The sequence below is a fragment of the Carassius carassius genome, chromosome 32 (assembly GCF_963082965.1).
Source record: "Carassius carassius chromosome 32, fCarCar2.1, whole genome shotgun sequence".
Lineage (NCBI taxonomy): Eukaryota > Metazoa > Chordata > Actinopteri > Cypriniformes > Cyprinidae > Carassius > Carassius carassius.
The window spans coordinates 2996215-3014992 of NC_081786.1; the positions used below are offsets into that span (position 1 = coordinate 2996215).

The window sequence follows — 18778 nt, forward strand, 5'->3', positions numbered from 1 at the left end:
ACAGGTCACTACACGGTAATTAACATAAACTATTGTGTGTCACTACAAGGATTTCATTAAAAGTGAGTTTCATGGATGGCTGGATGTGAGTTATGACCATGAATATAAAACAGGCTACATCAGCCAGAATGTGAACAATAATAAAAATAAAAAATACATATAGACACATTAGATATTAAATATGAAGAGACACATTTAATGAACAAAAGAAATATAGTCAACAAATAAGCAAATAAAGCATTAAAAAAGTCATTAAAATGTTTAAAATAATGAATGCACCTATACTGTTTTCTTTTAGATGCATATTGCATCAGTACTGGGATATACAATAAACCATAAATGTTCTGATTACATTTATTGTTTGTAAAGGAATTAATTTCTAGGATGTACTCTCAGTTGCTTTCATTGTTTCAATGTTAATTTCAGGAAATGAAGGCCCATCTTTTTCCTTGTGTTTGCGCCTGCTTAAGAACATACAACATTATTAACAGACTAAATTAACAACTATATTAACTATAAGAACTAAAAACACCTACCTTCTCATATTTTCCACATCATCCACAGTTTCTGGCAGATCAACACCTCTCATTTCTGGCAAAAGCATCACAAGTCCACTGTACAGAACTGACATGGCCCCTGTGTATGGGGACAGAGAGAAACATGAGTCAAAAAGAAACACAAGGAAATGATGATTTATGAAACTGAAATGACTTCTCACCATAGACAAAGAGGGGAAGCTCTTGCCAAATACTAGCTAATCTGTACAGAATAAATGGAGCAACAATTGCCCCAATGTCACTGGCTGACGAGCACACAGATACGCCTAAGTTTCTGCAACACACAATAAAATAAATAAATTAGTTACAAAACCGAGAAACATTTTATGCCTATTTAAAGAAATACTCATCTAGAAAAGGAAGACAAACTTCGAGGCGATGCTCAGTTGTTTAAAACATTAATACAGGTGCAATACATAAAAAATATGGTAACTAGTTTAGGGACCAATTCTCACTATTAACTAGTTGCTTATTACCATGCATATTAGAAGCATATTGGCCGATTATTGGAAGCACATGTTAATACCTTATTCTGCATGACCATATTTTAGGGTGCTTTCACACTAGCACTTTTGGTGCGCACCCGGGTTCGATTGACGTCAGAGTTCAGTTCGTTTGGATGATGTGAACGCTATCTTCCGTACTCCTAATGTTGTGCATTTGCCGCCTTCTCCTGCGCTGTCGTTACCAAGCAACGGGGTAAACAGCTTCTGGCTTGATGACGCAAGCGATCCGCGGTTCAGACTCAAATATTATAATATGAACACAGTCCAGCGGGGGCAGGGGGAGGGGGGAGCAACCGAACTCGGGTTTGGAGCAGGCAAGTGAACCAAGTGTGAAAGCACCCTTAGATCCCTTAATCCTAGTACCTATACTTAAACTTAACTACCACCTATTAATAAGCAACAAACTTAAATAATAGTGACAGTTGATCCCCAAACTAAAGTGTGACTTTAATTTTAGTGGATTATGTGATTAAAAACAGCATTAACACACTTTCTGTAGTCATTGATAAAAGACTGATAAATACCTGAGTGGTGTTGGATACAGTTCTGCATTAGCAAAATTCACAGTCTCATTCCCAATAGCAACAGCCAGTCTGCCAATTATCGCAATGGTTCTTTTCAGCCACGAAATGTCTTGAAAAACAGATATGATGAACACTATAAATGAAACATTTAAACATTTACAAAAAAATGCTAAAAACATGTCTAGGGGTGTACTGTAGCTTACTCGGCGGAATAAATGGCACAGCCAAACAAGCGGCCCCTCCAATAAAGTTGACTGTTGCCATGAGAGGGCGTCTACCAATTCGGTCAACTAAGAAATAAAATATAATTCCAGTTGGAAGCTCCACCACAGCTGAAATGAGAAAATCCAGGAAAACATTGTCTCCTGTGATTCCTAAACGTAACACCAAACCCTGGAACACTACCGCACCGGTAAACCTGCAGGAAGAGGATGCAACAAAAACAATAAACCTCACACTGTGTATATAGTGCATTTGATCGAATAAGGTAAAAGTGGTTTTGATTATTTTGATACTTATACTGTTAAACAGTTGCATAAAAAGAAGTATTTCAAGACACATACAGAAAGCTCACCATGCATATATCAAGATGAGGGTGTGTTTCCTCATTTCAGGAGTCTTAAATAAATCTTTATATGAAGGGCGAACAATTTCCTCTTGTTTTTCTATCAGCAGATCGATCTAAAAAATCAATAGTCAATATTTGATGTACAATATAATGTCATATTTTACTTCCATTTTCTAAACTATAGCAAATAAACTGTGATAATGTGAGAATATATATATATATGTCTGTCTGTTTATAAAGCCAGAAGTCTTGCACAACAAAACTACCTTTTGCAAATGTGTCTATAGCAGCATAGAAATGATCACATTAATGATCAAATATTTTAGAATCAATTACACACTTATTGCAAAAAAACGTAATGCTTAATGTAATGAAAAACGTTTCATTGGTTATACTGCAGCATCGAGTTTGATGAATAGTCTTATTACCTCTTGAAAGTCTTCAGGAAGTGATCTTTTATTGCACTTGGCGATGCTCTCAACAATTTGTATAGCTTCTTTTGTCTTCCTTTGTGACAGTAACCATCTGGGAGACTCTGGAATAACCCTGTTACAACATTAATGTCTGCCATATCCAGCAAATGATATATGATAGAATCTTACATAAAGATCCATTTGGAATGGGATCAATCATAAATATGTTATTATTACCAGTGATAGATCAGAAAGATGAATGTTGGTAGAGTCATTGCCAGCTGTAGGTTTTTCCATGAAGGAATGTAATACGCCAGAGCAGGAAGGAGCACCAGACCCAGTGAGTACATAGTACGGGACATAACAGAGACAAATTTCCTGTTGTTTGATCCAAAGAATTCGATAACTGTTTCGAATAAGGAAAATATATCAAGAGAACATTCCTGTAGCACACAGGGCAGAGCACGGTGCTAGCAAATCCAAGATCATAAGTTTGGTTCCCAATGAATGCATGAACTGATAAAATGCATAGCTTGTATGCAATGCAAGTTGCTTTGGATAAAAGTGTCTGGCAAATGCATGAATGCTTTATACGTAACACAAGTTTGCAATCTTAAAGCTCTGGAGCTTAAAGCACTTGAACCTCAAAACTGGATTGGTGATCCAATTCTCAGATGTTAATGACCAAGTAGTTATATTTAACTAATTTAGAGGTCTAGTCTGATGTTAATTCACGTACTCGACCAATAACAGCTATTGTATGACATCTTATGTACCCACCCAACACATATGTGGCTGTCCATGCACCTTTGGCGAAAAAGCCTTGCAAACATCGAAAAAACAGGAGGAGGGGGTAATATGGTGAAAAAATAATGCATATCCCAGAAACTGCAAGGCCAAATATTGATGCAATAAAACAAGATTTTCTCCCAAACCTGTAAAGAAAAATTTTATTATTTCAAGTCTTGAATGTATTTATATCATGATAGTAATGCAACTCGGTTTTCTTATGCACTTTGAATATAACATGCTGATACATGAAAAATGAAAAATACCTGTCTGCTAGGTATCCAGTCACCAGGGCACCTATAAAAAACCCTCCAGCTAACGATACCTGGTTCAGGTCTGCAAGCCAAGAGTCTTCGCAAACCAATGAAAACTGGGATACATGAGGACAACATTCAGATTAGGGCAAGTAAATAATGCTCTGACTGCAAAACTAATAAAATAAATAAATAAATAAAAAACGTGCATGTACATGTCACTACTCATAATTAAAGAGATTAATCTATATTTAGTCACTATATCAAGGAATAGTGTCAAACGATTAGTTGCATCCAAAACAAAAGTTTTTGTTTATATGTACGTGTGTACTCTGTATATTTATTATGTACATATAAATACACACACACGCACACACACACACACACACACACACACACACACACACACACAAGGTATATAGTTTGAAAATATTAACAGGTATATATTATATTAATATAATTTATTATATATATATATATATATATATATATATATATATATATATATATATATATATATATATATATATATATATATATACATATATTATTATTTTTTCTTAAATATATACATGCATGTGTGTATTTATATTTACTATATTTATTTGCACAGTACAAGCATACACATATTATGTAAACTTTTATTTTGCATGCGATTAATCGTTTGACAGAAGTAAAGCTGTGCTCAAGTTTAAACACTGATCAGTTACATTTTAAAGCCTGCATTCCCAAAGCAAGCAATTGCATGTTAATGATTTGTTACTTTCACTTCAGTTTGAAGTCAAAGCTGGTACAATAACAACTCTCACCTCTGTTACAATGGTGCTCCGGTTCTCATTAAAGGCCCAGCCTTCATTACAAGAGGATAGATGTGTGCTGTTGTTGGTAAAAGTGGACCGGTCAATGGAGATATTACATGTAAGCGCGCTCCCGTTCCAAAGCGCGTCAAACTTCGCGCATTTACTGAAGGCGCCGCGCGACCCCGTGCGGGGAACCGTCAGATCGCGGACCTGCTGCTCCGAGAAACCGCATTTCTCCCGGAGACCTGAAGTTATACACCAGTGATCTGGTGTGTATCCTAAGAATACGACTCCTATCAGCACAAACGAGAGTAGCAAAATAGGCAAAGACCCCAGGAGAGAGATCCTCTTCTGATACAACCCGAAGTCTCCAGCTTGTTTTAAAAGTTGGTCAAAACTAGACATCTTTATAAGGGTTGGTGGAAGCGCTTTCTATAGTAAGCGCTGTTTTATCAGGCAGTCTGACGTTGACACTTCAGGTTGGACGTTTGGTGTGGTTTACTGCAGATACTGTAGAGTAAAGTCACGTGGAGGAGGAGTTATGAAACCATAAGAACCTGTTCAAAGTTCCTCCACGTCAGTCATTGTGAGGAATCAACAGCCAGAATTGATTTGAGATGTCTGGAACCTGTATAAAGTGTTAAAGAAAGGCGATGTGTTATTTTTTTTTCTAAATACTACACCCTTATGAAAAAGTAGTATACTTCATGATTATTTTACTAAGTATACTTAAGTAAAGTTCAAGTATATTTTTAAGTATACTTCATGTAGCAAGTATACAAATATCAGTGTTCTAGTAGTATACTTGTAAGTGTACTGTTTCAATACTCCTTGGGACTAAATTGGCCCACTTTCTAGTATATAAACGTATACTTTAATTATAACAGTAGCAAACTTTGAGTACACAACTAGTTTACCTTTATGCTTGTAGTTTGTACTGAAATTATACTAAAAGTTAACTTATAGATAAACTGATAGTTTACTAATTAAATACTTTGTACACTTTGAAGTATAGTCTCAGTAAACTACTAGTTTAGTAGTTTTATACTGCAAGTATACTCAAAAGTTTTCTTTAAGTGAGCTTTACATCATACTTTAAGTATACTACTATGTCCCTATTTAGGTTTTAATTTGTATATATTTTGCTGTATGAATATCTGAACATACAAAACATCCAAAGAAAGAACAGGGTATCTGCTTGAAAACAAAAACATTTTATTCTAGCTTCACGCATTCTTTTTTAAACACTTGAATGTGTTTCATAAAAAATAAAGAAATAACATTTTGAAGAAAAAGCTGAAAAAAGACTATGAATTGGATTCAGAATGATAATGAAAATGTAGATGGAGCCGATCAACACCCCAAAGCTTGACTGTAATTATTACCTCTTCATCTGTCATTTTATTTCATAACTTTACAGTTTCATGTCAGATGAGCATGTTAGATTACATGTGTTAGTATCTGGTGTTTCTTTTTTCTTCCTCACTTGTGTTTTTTTTTTTTGGTAAATTCTGTGCGAAAGATGTGTACTAGCGCCCTCTAGCGTATAATAATGGAAACACGGATTCTAGGAGTATAGCTGAATTTTGGAAAATGGGGGGAAATTTCGCCTTTAGGTGGCTCTTATTGTGGGGAATTTTTTATGACGCTGCTGATGTATTTTCAGGTGCATCCAATAACAAAGATAACATATCAGCTGCATCGTACGTCATCAGCGTCAATGCAGCGTCGTGAACGCGCTCACAACAGACCCAGAAGAGAAGACAATGCTGAATAAAGTCCCTCTGATGTCACATGGACTACTTTGATTATGTTTTTCTTACCTTTCTGGACATGGACAGTATACCGCACACACAGTTTCAATGGAGGGACAGAAAGCTCTCAGACTAAATGTTGTTTCTTTTGCTCAAATAGCATTATAAAAACCTTATTTCTCAGGCTGTTGAAGTGCTGACTTTATATGCTGGAGGCCCTCCTTTTTTAGCTAATCACAAGAACACGTTCGCAGTGATCAGATTGGCTGGCATAAATTTGGAGGCAGGTTTTTGGAAGAAAGGCTGTGGAATTGGTTGAAATTGCTGGTTGGAATTGGTTGAAAAAATGCATATAGCTAAAAATTGCCAAGATATTCTTGCATTCTTGACCACTTTTTAGACCAAATTTGCCACTCCCAAAAAAGCAATTAATAAGTAAGTGACATGACATTCAGCCAAGTATGGTGACCCATACTCAGAATTCGTGCTCTGCATTTAACCCATCCAAAGTGCACACACACAGAGCAGTGAACACACACACACACTGTGAACACACACCCGGAGCAGTGGGCAGCCATTTATACAGTAGTCTACTTGTTTGTAGTTTCACTATACAGACCAACGCCCACAATAATTACAAATGAATAATGAATTCCTTCCGTAACTGTCAAATCCTGAAGTGACTTTTTACATTGTAGCAGCTAAAACATTCTTTACATAGGCTATGAAAACAGTGAAATGAAGATTAATTTTGAAGTAATTTTATTCTCAGTTTTGTGTCTTTTTTTGTATTTGTAAATATTGAAATAAGTGCAAACAAGGACACTGGCATCGCGGTGCAGGTTCACAGGTTAAGACCTCTAAAATGATTTGACCAATTAAAAGTTTTATTCAAAATCAAAGCAACCGTATCGTATGATGTTATGATCTATGATTTATAATTTTTGGATGATGTTTATACATCTGCTTTGGTCCTAATACTTTGTTATTGGTTCTTGTAACATGATATGTACTTCACATGGGTTTCTAATTATACTCAGGGGTCGAATTGAGGGGGATGCTGGGGGGGATGGTATCTCCCATTCAGGCAAGAATATTTTTTTCTACCAGTGCTAGTGGGGGGGGGGGTAAACCAATATGTGGGGGTGCTAAGAAAATTTATGCTATTGATGACGCCAGAGTTACTTCATAAAGAAATGGGGCTAAACCGGGGATATTAAAAATTCTGACGTTAGCAAAACCACTGAGACACTGCTATTAGTTTTATACAATAGTGCAGTGCAATACAGTGTTTCATTGCTTGAATGAATCTGTTTTTGAAATAATCGAGTGAGCCAATGGTCCATTCAGATGGACTAACCGTTATGTTTCTAATTGAATCAGCCATTTTGAATGAATCATTTGATTTGAATAATTCAATAAATCATTTATTAAACTGGGGATTTTATTTATTTATCCATGACACACCTAAACTAGCCAAGGTGCCAGGACAAAAACACATTCAACAAAATATTAATCATCAACATTGACCAAAATTACTCAATTTCAGGCCCCAGGAAGGGAAAAAAAGCTTATAAATAATAGTTAATTTAATAAGTTTAATTTTAATTGAGCAAAATTTACTTCAAGATACCCCCCGCAACAACCAAAGATATTGACCACACCATCCCCCAGAAATGTTTTCAAAATTCGACCACTGATTATACTCACCAATGTTCATCCACAGGTTCTCATCTCCCAACTCGAAAAACAATTTCATTTGTTTCAACAATTGGAAATAACTGGCTGTAGGCTTTAGCTTGAGGAGTTAATAATACATCAAATATAAAAAGCAAATAAATGATTACGTATCTATTATTTCCAACAGTTGCAATAAAGTTTCTCCAATGTATGCAACATAAATAACCATTTTTTGTATAACTTCACATCTTTTATATATAATACTACATGAATGCATGCTGTCAGAGTTCAAACAAGCGTGATACACATGGATGTAGTTGTATAAAGTTTATTTGTGAATGGGACAAACTGACATTGAGATTAGTCTGTCTAATCGACCGATTGCATGTCTTTGTCTCTGAGATCTTGTTGTTCTTCGGACAGTGTGTCTGTGACCGTCTCCTCTGTGAAGTTGAACTCTGTGTCACCCTGTTGCTCACCCTGAGCGTCGTCTGCGCTCTCAACGCAGATGTTCGAGTCCTCGTAGGCCTCTGGCGGCAGATGGCGGTGGATGGTGAACGCTGTCGAGAGTTCCTGTAGCCGAGCTTTCTCTGCCTTCAGGTTGGCAAGCTCTTTGGCCAGCGGCGTCACATCTGCGGGAGACTTACAGGTGTTTGCATCTTCAGTGACCGCTTCTGTTGGGCCTGTCACTTCCTCTTTATTAACTGCCACTTCCTCTGTAGTTTCCTCAGTAGTCATTGGCTCGCTAGCAGCAGCCGAGTTTTCAGCTCCAGGCTGTTGGGACCCATGGAGCTTCTCATACAGGGTTTTCCTCTCATCCTGAAGCGCTCTACACAGATTCTCCAGTTTCTGGGTCTTCAGGGTGATGAGTTCAAACTCCTTCTCCTTCAGCGCTTTCTGCGTGAGAAATTCTTGATGATATTAATCTGTATCTACTATAAAGACTCAGCAGCACTATTTAAGTGAAGATTCATTCTCTTAATTCTCATTGTACAGATAGTTGATAAATCCTTAAAGTGCCCCTATTATGCCATTTCCAATATTGCCTTTCATGCAGTGTGTAATGTAGCTGTATGTGAATGTAAACAATCTGCAAAGTTGTAAAACTAAAAGTGCACGGTAAATAAAGTTATTGTCTCCCAAAAATAAAAAATCAACTCTGAACAACTGAAATGAGTCGTTAGTAATTCGAATCCCACTTTGGGTAACACATTTGCATAATGCAAGCCTATTGTTACATCATTCTACCGATGACTGCTTGTCTAATCTCTGTGAGCTCAACGCGGGATTTACAAAACACTTGCAATTGGGCGATGGATCAGTATCCTGTTTATTTGGACCAGCTGCTACACTGTATCACAACCTTCACTCATGTATGATAAATAATATATGTTTATATTTTCTATAGAGCATTTCAGATACAGAATTATTGAAAAAGGCGTATTGTTTCAGGAACGCGTTGTACGCGGTAGACCAACCACAACTGCCTAGGCCAATCAGAGCATTAGAGGACTTTAGAGAAACTGGATCTTTGAACTGCTTCGAATGAATCGTTTGAGAAACGCTGGAGAATGAGGTGATATTAAATGCATATTTTGAGAAAACAAAAGGGTTTTGTGACCTTGCATGCATGTAATCCTATTGTAGGAGACTCCCAAAACAATATTAGGATTCATAAAAATGGCATAATTGGGGTTAACTTTAAAAATGTTTACATGTTTACAACTTTGTTGGCGTCTATGGTTCAATGAAGAGCTTTTAACATGCATGGAACCATTGCACAAAAGTTTCTTTACAGTGAAAAAAATGGTTAAAAAGGGTTCTTATAAGAGCTAATTACTATAAGGTTCTTTGGAGAACCTAATATGTTTACCTGATGTCAGCCATATTGATGCATGATTGATATATAACCTGAGCAACTTACATCTGCAACCATATCAATGAGACCTTTATTGCAGCCATCAAAACGGGATTTCCAGGCCACTGCCTCCTTCTCCAACTTCTTCATCTTCTTTGCCATCTGTAAGACAATCAGCATCTTACAGTGTACATCAGACAGACAGCAAGCTGCTTAGTGTTTTTAATGTAAGACTCTTAAACAAGTTTTGACAGGTTTGAAAGGTTTTCTATATGGGACCTATCCACATTTCTGAAAGGTATGTGCTGAAGTTTCAATAATATATACATAATTAGTTTGGAGGGGTTGGGAATGTGAGGATTGTATATAAAAAACAGATTTTATTATTTCAGAGATATACACCTTGTCCATGTCCTGTTTGAAGCTGGCATACACATTGTGGCTCTTAGACACCGTTCCTTGGAATTCATCAAACTTCTCAGAATATACTGCAAGCTGACAGAATAGAAATTTGTTAATTTCAGAACAAATTTGAGAGAACAATAGTGATGTGTATTATTCATTAAAAATGTACCTGAGCCTTCATGTCAGTCTCTTGTTCTTTCAGAAGTTTAACCTGTAATTTGGCCTCTGCAGTCTGCTTCAGTAACTGGAGAACAATTATAGATCGGAAGTAAAAAAATCCCAGAAAACAACAGTAAACTTATTTCAGGAGTTACCTGCATTGAACAATGGCAGTAATGCATTTATACTTCACTGGACTCAAACTAGCAGAAATATAATTTGTGCAATAAAAATATGTTTTATTATATGAAATCATGGGATGTTTTACTCACATGTTCCTTTTGCAGCTTGTGTTTCTCTTCAGCTTCTTTGAGCATCATGTTGGCCTGTGTGAGTTTTGTCTCCAGTAATTTCTGCTGCAGGTCTCTGTGCTTGAACACTTTTTCAAGATTCTTGAAACACAAAACCCAACCTCTCAGTTTTTATTAAATGATTTTATTGATATCCACATAATATTTAAAGGAATATTTTACACAAAAATATAAATTTGATAAAAGATTTTTTACTCATCCTGTAGGTGAGCTTGTTTCTTCAACTGGAAAGGTTTGGAGATTTGTAGCATTACATTACTTGCTCACCAATGGATCCTCTGCAGTGAATGGGTGCCGTCAGAATGAGAGTCCAAACCGCTGATTAAAAACATAAAAATAATCCACACATAATCCACACCACTCCAAGTCCATCAATTAAAATCTTGTGAGATGAAAAGCTGCGTGTTTGTAAGAAACAAATCCATTATTAAGATGAATCATCTAGACATCTTACATTTTAACTAATGCTTCTTGCAAAAATAGTCCATAATCCATGATAATGCTTCCTCCAGTGAAAAATTCATCCTGTTTTTCTCTCTCACATCAAAATCTACCCATATGTGCTTAGAATAATTTTGGATTGTTTTTACTTGTAAACAGTGCTTGCCTTGATCTTTGCATATTTCTCTCCTGATTCAACAGTTTGAAGTTGTTGAAAAACATCATAATGTTGGATATGTTTCTTAAAAAAACATGCAGCTTTTTGCTTCTCAAGATGCTAACTGATGAACTGGAGTGGTGTAGATTGCTTGTGGATTATTGTGATGTTTTTATCAGCTGTTTGGACTCTCATTCCGACGGCACCCATTCACTGCAGAGGATCCATTGGTGAGGGATTTATTGTTAATGCTAAATTTTTCTAAATCTGTTCAGATAAAGAAACACACTCATCTACATTTTGGACAAATTTACCATCATGTTATAACATAACTAATACTGAAATAAAAATTAATAAAAAACTGGACTAGTTTTCCCTCACCGCCTCTCGCTGGTCATATTTAGATATGAGGTCCTTGAGTTTCTCAGCCAGGTCACTGTTCTCTTGACACAGTTTGTTGTTTCGGCTGCTGTGCTCCTCGATCTGGGCCTGGATGTCCGTCAGCGTGCTCTGGAAATGCGTGGTGATTTCCTTCCGCTTCAGGTCATCCTCACGGCACCGCTGTAGAGTTTCCTCCTGCACCAAAATATGAGGTATTTGTCAATGTTTTATAGTTTTAGTAAAAACAAATGTTTTTATTATTAGAGTATGAAGTCTTTCTCCTTTAAATTTTTTATGTTAAATTCAATGCATTACTTGTTATTTGTGAATGTATTAGCAGTTTCGGAGTGACATTTTTTAGAGTAAACCCTACAAACAATTTGTTTCAGTGTATTGTGATTTTGCAGTAAAAAAACTGTGGTTTCAGTACGAGTTCTCAACATTGATACAATGTTTAAAATCTAAGAACGTTTCAAAATGGAAAACACGACACACTTTTGCTTTTTAATATTGATTGCAGATTCAAACAAGCTCAGATGTTTTAACACAAGCATATGCATGATATTGTCACCTTTAGCGTCTTGTTGTGTCTCTGCAGCTCTCTGCACAGGCCTTCTAGTTTGCTGCGGGCCAGAACGGCTCGGCTGTGTTCGCTCTGAAGCTGATCCTTCTCCTTCAGCACCTGGAGAAGTTTCTTCTGCAGGACCTTCAGCTGTTTCTGGTCCGAGCGGTGCTCCTCCAACTGCAGGTACACAAAATATAATTATGATCTCTTATATTTAAGAGAAAGCCATCTTAATATAATATAGCAGAAAAGAAAGCTTAAAAAGTTTTATGGAAATTACTTGTAATATTTTTTATATAATTTATTTATTTATGTGTTTGTTTCATCTATCTATCTATCTATCTATCTATCTATCTATCTATCTATCTATCTATCTATCTATCTATCTATCTATCTATCTATCTATCTATCTATCTATCTATCTATCTATCTATCTATCTATCTATCTGTCTGTCTGTCTGTCTGTCTATCTATCTATCTATCTATCTATCTATCTATCTATCCATCCATCCATCCATCCATCCATCCATCATTAATTAATTAATTAATTAATTAAATGGAAATGTACAAGACAGCCTGATATAGGATAACCCTAAACAAAAAAGTCTTTCTATTTTTTTATTTGCTTAATATACTTAAGATTATACTTAACAGTATATTAAGTCACAAAAGTATAAACATAAGGTTTTATATAGTTAATATAGTATATAAATAAATAGTATTTATTTATTAAGATGATTTTTTAAATGAAAATTGTATTTTATTATTTATTTATATTTAGAAATGATTTATTTGAAATGTGTAAGATGGTTTACTATAGGACAATCCAAAACAAAACAAAAGAGTTTTAACATAGAAGGATGCAAAGTCTTTCTTTTTCTTAATATACTTGAAATGTTTTCACAAAGTCAATTTACCTTTTTTCATTTAACTAGTATTTTCAATGAGGTAGCTTGTTAAAAAGTGTCATTTCTTTTTATGTTTCAAAGGCAAAACATTGTTGATGATTGTACTCACCAGTTCAGCGTGTTTTTTAATGAGAGCCTCCAGTTTCTTCTCGGGGCTTCCCAGTTTATTCAGGCTCTGCATGAGCTGCATGGCTTCCTTCCCTGTGATTAGTTATACAATGTTGTTTGGTCACACAGTTTGATAGCATTAAGTGAGACAATAATTTGATTTAATTGATCACTAATGACATTTCAGATAGAGTAACATGGGGTTAAATGTCTTGCATGTGACTCACCGAGGCCTTTCAGCATCTTCTTCTCCATTTTCTGGTCTTTGGTTTTGTCTTGAACGGACTCTTCCTCAACATCCTCAGCCTCACCTGGCTGTTCGCTCACCTGATAGGTGCTGATGATGTCCTCCAGCTGCTGACTCAGATCCTCGGTGAGGTCATGGGTCACTTCAGCCTTGGTGTCACCATTTGTAGACTGGGAACAGCTCTCCATTCTGATGGAAATCTGCTTCTGAGAAAGGATAGAGATGATGAGATAAATCTGTTCGCTTTTAGATTGAAAAACAGAGCCATTCACAGCACAGGATTTGATTCCGATGATCCTGTTAGTAGTTGGCGTGATTATTTTCCTTTTTTTCACTTTGAAACAATTTTCACTCAGAAATTGCTAATAATTTCACAAACAATTCAACAATTCAAGACACACTGAAATAAACAAGAAATTTTGTTTTCTAAAATGTACTCCAGTAATCTTTAATGTATTTTCAACTTAGAAAAATCATTTTTATACAGTGTGCTTGACATTACATAAAATGAAAAATGTATCAATCTTTTATACTGTTTAATGTGATGGTAATTATTTCTCTTTTTGGAGAAAAACGTTCAAGATTTATTTAGAAGTTAGTCTACTTTGATTCATAAAATACAAAGAAATACATCTTTTTAATATTTTATATAAACGAATAATAGAAATTCATAATTTGAATACTATTTGAAAAAAAAAATTAAACCATTTTGCATGATCCCAGCAAAAAATAATAATAAATTATTTTTATTTTTAATGTTCCCATTATGTTATGAAAATATTATTCGTAAATGTTCTCTGGACATTCAAACCATTGAGTTTTTTAAATGCAACAAATATTTTTCTTAGTTATGAGAATGTTAACGAACATTCCATTTTTTCATTTCGGAAAGATTATGAGGATGTTACGTTTGAATGTGAATCTGAAGATTCTGAAACAAGTAACAACATTTAAAAAAAAAATAGAGATGAACATCCAACTAAAACAATTTAGGAAAAAAAACATTCCATGAGTGATGTAAATGCAGTTTTTGTGCTAACGTTTAAGAACATTATTAAAGACCACATCATTTTGAATGAACATGCTATTCCTGTTCCTGGAAAAACCTTAGTTCAGAACTTTCTGAGAACGTTCCCTATAATGAAATGTAGTAACAGAGAAAGCAATTTTTGCTTCTAAACTAATGAACAAATTGTAAACATATATACCCAAAGATATTGTGAAATAGAATTTCCATGATTGTATCACACTATTCAGAAATTATTTTAAATTAGACATACTTTAAACTTTACAACTAGAGCTTTAAAGGAATCTTTCATAGAAAGGTTCTTATAGAATCACTTGAAAATCATCCATATACAGTATGTTTAAAAGTGACACAGTCAGATCAGATCATGAAGTGCGAAGACTGCTTTATGTGTATTTGCTCTAAATTATTGTAAAGAGCTGTTTGGGGTTGTTTGTCCTCTGACTGTCTGTTTACCCCGTTCTTCAAGTTAAATTTAGCCGCTCTGTCCGGGCTGATGACTCCCTCTTTCACAAGAACAGCACATGGCACCTGTTCATGGCCTGGAGTCTATTTCAAGAGACTCTCAATATGGTCAGCTTGTCTGTTTATTCTCCAGCATGTCACCATTCATGAGTGTTCAAATGAGTGTAAAACTGCATTGCACATTTAATTTAATAAAAAATGTAATAAAAAAATATATATATATACATATACATATATATATATATATATATATTATTATTTTTTTTTAATGCAAAATAGTTTAATATTTCAGAATGTTTTTTCTGCCTTCCAGTTGACCTACACTGAACTTTCATGCATTTGAATATATTTCCATTCCTCTTGCTCCTATATATTCAAGGATTCAACAGACACACAAGACTTTTACACAGAAATTGAGTCTAAAAACACACGCTGTGTTAACACTGAAACATGCGGAGCACGTCGATATATATATTTACCTTAACCGTATGACAAACATGCAGTCAAACCAGTTCACGTTTTAAAAGCTATAAAGACAGTATATGAGATGTTGGGTAAAGTTCAGGAGACGTGAGGAAACACTTACCAGCAGGAGCAGTGAGGGAATGAGTGAGTGAGAGGAGCAGAAGCTCTCAGGACAAACGCTGCAGCTGCTGGAGGAGGACAGACCTTAAAATAATCAGGAGGGATCGTCCAACACGCTGACACTCAAACCATGCTCTGAAGATTGAGAATATCTGCGTGGATTCTGTCAAACACTGTCTGATCATTGTGAAATCTGTAGACATGAAAGACAAAGGCAAAAATGTTTCAAAACAAATCAGAGCATTTAAGAAACTGAATATTATAATATGAAATTGAGAATCTCATGAAATATCAGGAGAGTTTTACTTTTTGTTTTTGCTGCTGCTGCTGTTGTTGTTGTTGTTTTTTTGTTTCTGCATTGTGATATTTGTAATTTACTATAAATTAAGCACATTTTCTGGCAATTTCTCACTCTAATAGCTGGTAATTGGTTGGTTGTATTTGTGTGTGCTTCTTTTTTTGTTTTTGTTTTGTTTTTTTTGTACAAGAAAAACATACAAATACATTATTTAAAAAAAAAATAATAATAATATTAATATTGTTAGGATCACAATATTGTTACCAGTCATGTATGCTACAAAAACATTCTTTAATTTCACAAATGCTTTGTGTTTTAAAAACATCTAGCCAATATTATATAGTTACAGTTAATCATAACTAATAATTTATGCATATTTAAATTATATTGTAATATGACATTGTGAATCTCATGAAATGTCAAGCATATGTCATTTTACACTTTATTGATTGATTGGTTGAATGTTTTTTTTTTTTTTTTGTATTGTGGGATTTGTTTCATGACAGCTTAGTATATTTTCTTGCCTTTCCCCATTACTGTCATGTAATAAAAAAACAAATTCTCATGAATTAATCATGAAAAAAATATAAATTAAATTGTAAATTGTATAAAAAGTATTTGTGAAGCATGTTTGTATTCATGGTACTACCTTCAGTCTATGCTGATTTCAAGTTAAAAATTACTATTCTGCAGTAATGTGCTTAATCATAATGAAATAATGAAACAAATGCAACAATTCAATTCAAAAATTCAATTATTTTAAAAAGACCACATTATTTTAAAAGTATGCATGCACAGTAAGCATACAACTCCAATATTTACTTCAAAAGTTCTTCATTATACAGTCCACTGCAGTTCTTCTAGTAACCAATACTTTGACCAAGCCTCCATTCATCTCGGTGTGAATAAAAGTCTATCAGCAGAGCGGCACGTTTTCAGGATTGCATGGTATGAGCTTCTGTTTGCATGGAATTATACAGATTGCATACGAAAGCCACATGGATAAATGCTGATCTTTTCACTAGTAGCTTCATCAGCTTTGATATGTGACAATGCTGGGACAGAATTATTTCCCATGAAGTCTAGCTTTATGCTTGGTTAAATGTGGAGGACAAACTGTTTACTTGGGATCAGCCTGGTAAGTTTACAAAAATAATAAAAATGAATTTATTTCTTGTTTGTTCATTCTGGTTATGCTTTTTAAATCAAACTCAAAAATGCTACATGCAAAGATGACTAAGTATGCATGTATGTTTGCAATGCATGCAACTTCCAAAAAAAAAAAAAGGCATAAGCAATATTTTAAAAGTATTTACAAGCTTGTTTTGAAAACATCAGCTGTTGCATTTGTTCCAAATGTACATTTCTTTAATTTAATTTTAAGCCTTACATTTGTTGTAGTTTTGTCAGCTATTTTTTGTGCCTCAAAGGCCTGTTTTTTCTTTTTCTTTTTTCTGCTGATATACGTATGTGTGGACCACGTCCAGTACCTTTGTTTTTCCCTTTTTGTTGTCTTTTTGTACCTCTGGAATTAATGGAGGAAGGTTTTATTTGATTTTTTCTGATGTTTCACTATTTTTGTGGCACAAACAAGAAATCATATTATTAGGTTTTCTGCATTAATGGATGCTTCAAACTAGCGACAACATTAAGTCAACAGATTTCAACAGTTTTATTTTGTCTATTTTATTTTCTCTCCCTCTTTTTTTCTTTTTCAAGAAAGGTTTACAAAGCTATTTACTATTTACAAAAAAAATGCACCTACCTTACAAAATAATTAATTGTGGAAAACTTTTGTTTTTGCAGGTGTTGCGGGCCCTGCAGCTACAGTAGTGACGGTTCTTGTTCCAGGGGCCGTATTCCATCTGTATGCGGCATTTAAAAACATAGACCAAGAGGATATTCTAGAACGACCAACATACAAAGTGGTCTCATTTCTGTACTGTTACACATCGTCCTGGAGGTGGCAGCATTCTGGATCCAGAGTTGTCTCTTTGGATTCCTGGTTCATTGGCTGTACTTCTCTGATGCCAGTTCACTGGACAAGACATTCAACTTCACCAAGTGTGTGGTACCTGAGCACTTTGAAAAGACCATCTTCTTCAGTGCAATGTACATTTTCACAATTATCACCATGATTTTGTATATGGCAGAGATTTTTGAAATCCTCTGCAGAAGGCTGGGCTATTTAACACATCAGTGACCAGCTTAAAAATAAAGAATGCAATGTATAATAGACATTTTTCATTGATTCAAACTGCATTCCTTCCATCCAGGTTTTACAATTATTTTCTAACTCACTGTGAAACACTGTAAAAGGCAGAAATAAGTGCTTGTAAATATTTTGCACAATAATAATGTAGTGTTCACCTGACTTATTCTCTAAAATAATCAATGACTTGTTTTGTAATGAAATGTCACTGTCTTGTTTATTATTGTAGATGTATGTTTCATTATAAATATTAAACTTTTTGCTGAAATCGTTATGCTTCCTATAAAATTTCGATTTCGAAAAATACAAAATAATGCAAAAAAAAAAGCATATAATTATGTGCTAAGTAATCTGGATATTTAAAACATTAGAGATGAATATATATGTATTTCGCTGGTTTGTTTATATATTTCATATGTGCATATTTCATTTTGAGGTAAGAACACTGTGAACACGTTTTTATAATAGAACTTTAATTTCATTTGTTTTTCTAAAGGACATCTTGTAATCAGAGTAAAACAAAAACAATCAATTAAATAAGAAGAAATCAGCTGCCATTATGGGCAAAACAAAATAAATATTCATGAACTTCTATAAATGATGACCATGTACCAGTCCATAAGATAAATATCAGCTGTAATTTCTAAAATACCATAAATTCAACCTAGATACCTCAAAACCTTTAATATGTAATACTGTAAACATGACATGAAAGTTCCTTCAGTATAAACTCAGTTTAACTTCATCTCAGCATTTTTAAATACTCAAGACTATTCATATAAATACCATAAACTGACTGCTACTTC

At 34.6% G+C, this 18778-nt stretch overlaps 2 protein-coding genes across 3 annotated transcripts; both read right to left on the minus strand.

Moving 5' to 3' along the window:
* Positions 1-317: 317 nt before the first annotated feature.
* On the minus strand, positions 318-5049 carry slc22a3 (solute carrier family 22 member 3). Of its 2 annotated transcripts, none has more exons than XM_059519854.1 (11): positions 4421-5049; positions 3624-3727; positions 3349-3503; positions 2806-2974; positions 2584-2701; positions 2162-2268; positions 1791-2005; positions 1588-1696; positions 719-831; positions 537-636; positions 318-464 (listed from the first exon to the last, which is right to left on the minus strand). In XM_059519854.1, the coding sequence occupies exons 1-11, from the start codon at positions 4814-4816 to the stop codon at positions 380-382; spliced, it is 1671 nt and encodes a 556-aa protein (XP_059375837.1). In that variant the 5' UTR covers positions 4817-5049; the 3' UTR covers positions 318-379. The 2 variants fall into 2 exon arrangements, with proteins under 2 accessions (XP_059375837.1, XP_059375838.1); XM_059519855.1 differs by having other exon boundaries at positions 318-461; positions 4421-5048.
* Positions 5050-8157: 3108 nt separating this feature from the next.
* LOC132112401 (beta-taxilin-like) lies at positions 8158-15609 on the minus strand. Its single transcript, XM_059519856.1, has 10 exons — positions 15464-15609; positions 13366-13591; positions 13140-13231; positions 12129-12299; positions 11558-11752; positions 10540-10659; positions 10278-10352; positions 10106-10198; positions 9770-9865; positions 8158-8742 (listed from the first exon to the last, which is right to left on the minus strand). Exons 2-10 carry the CDS (start codon positions 13571-13573, stop codon positions 8215-8217), a joined length of 1578 nt encoding a protein of 525 aa, XP_059375839.1. The 5' UTR covers positions 13574-13591; positions 15464-15609; the 3' UTR covers positions 8158-8214.
* Between the last annotated feature and the right edge of the window lie 3169 nt (positions 15610-18778).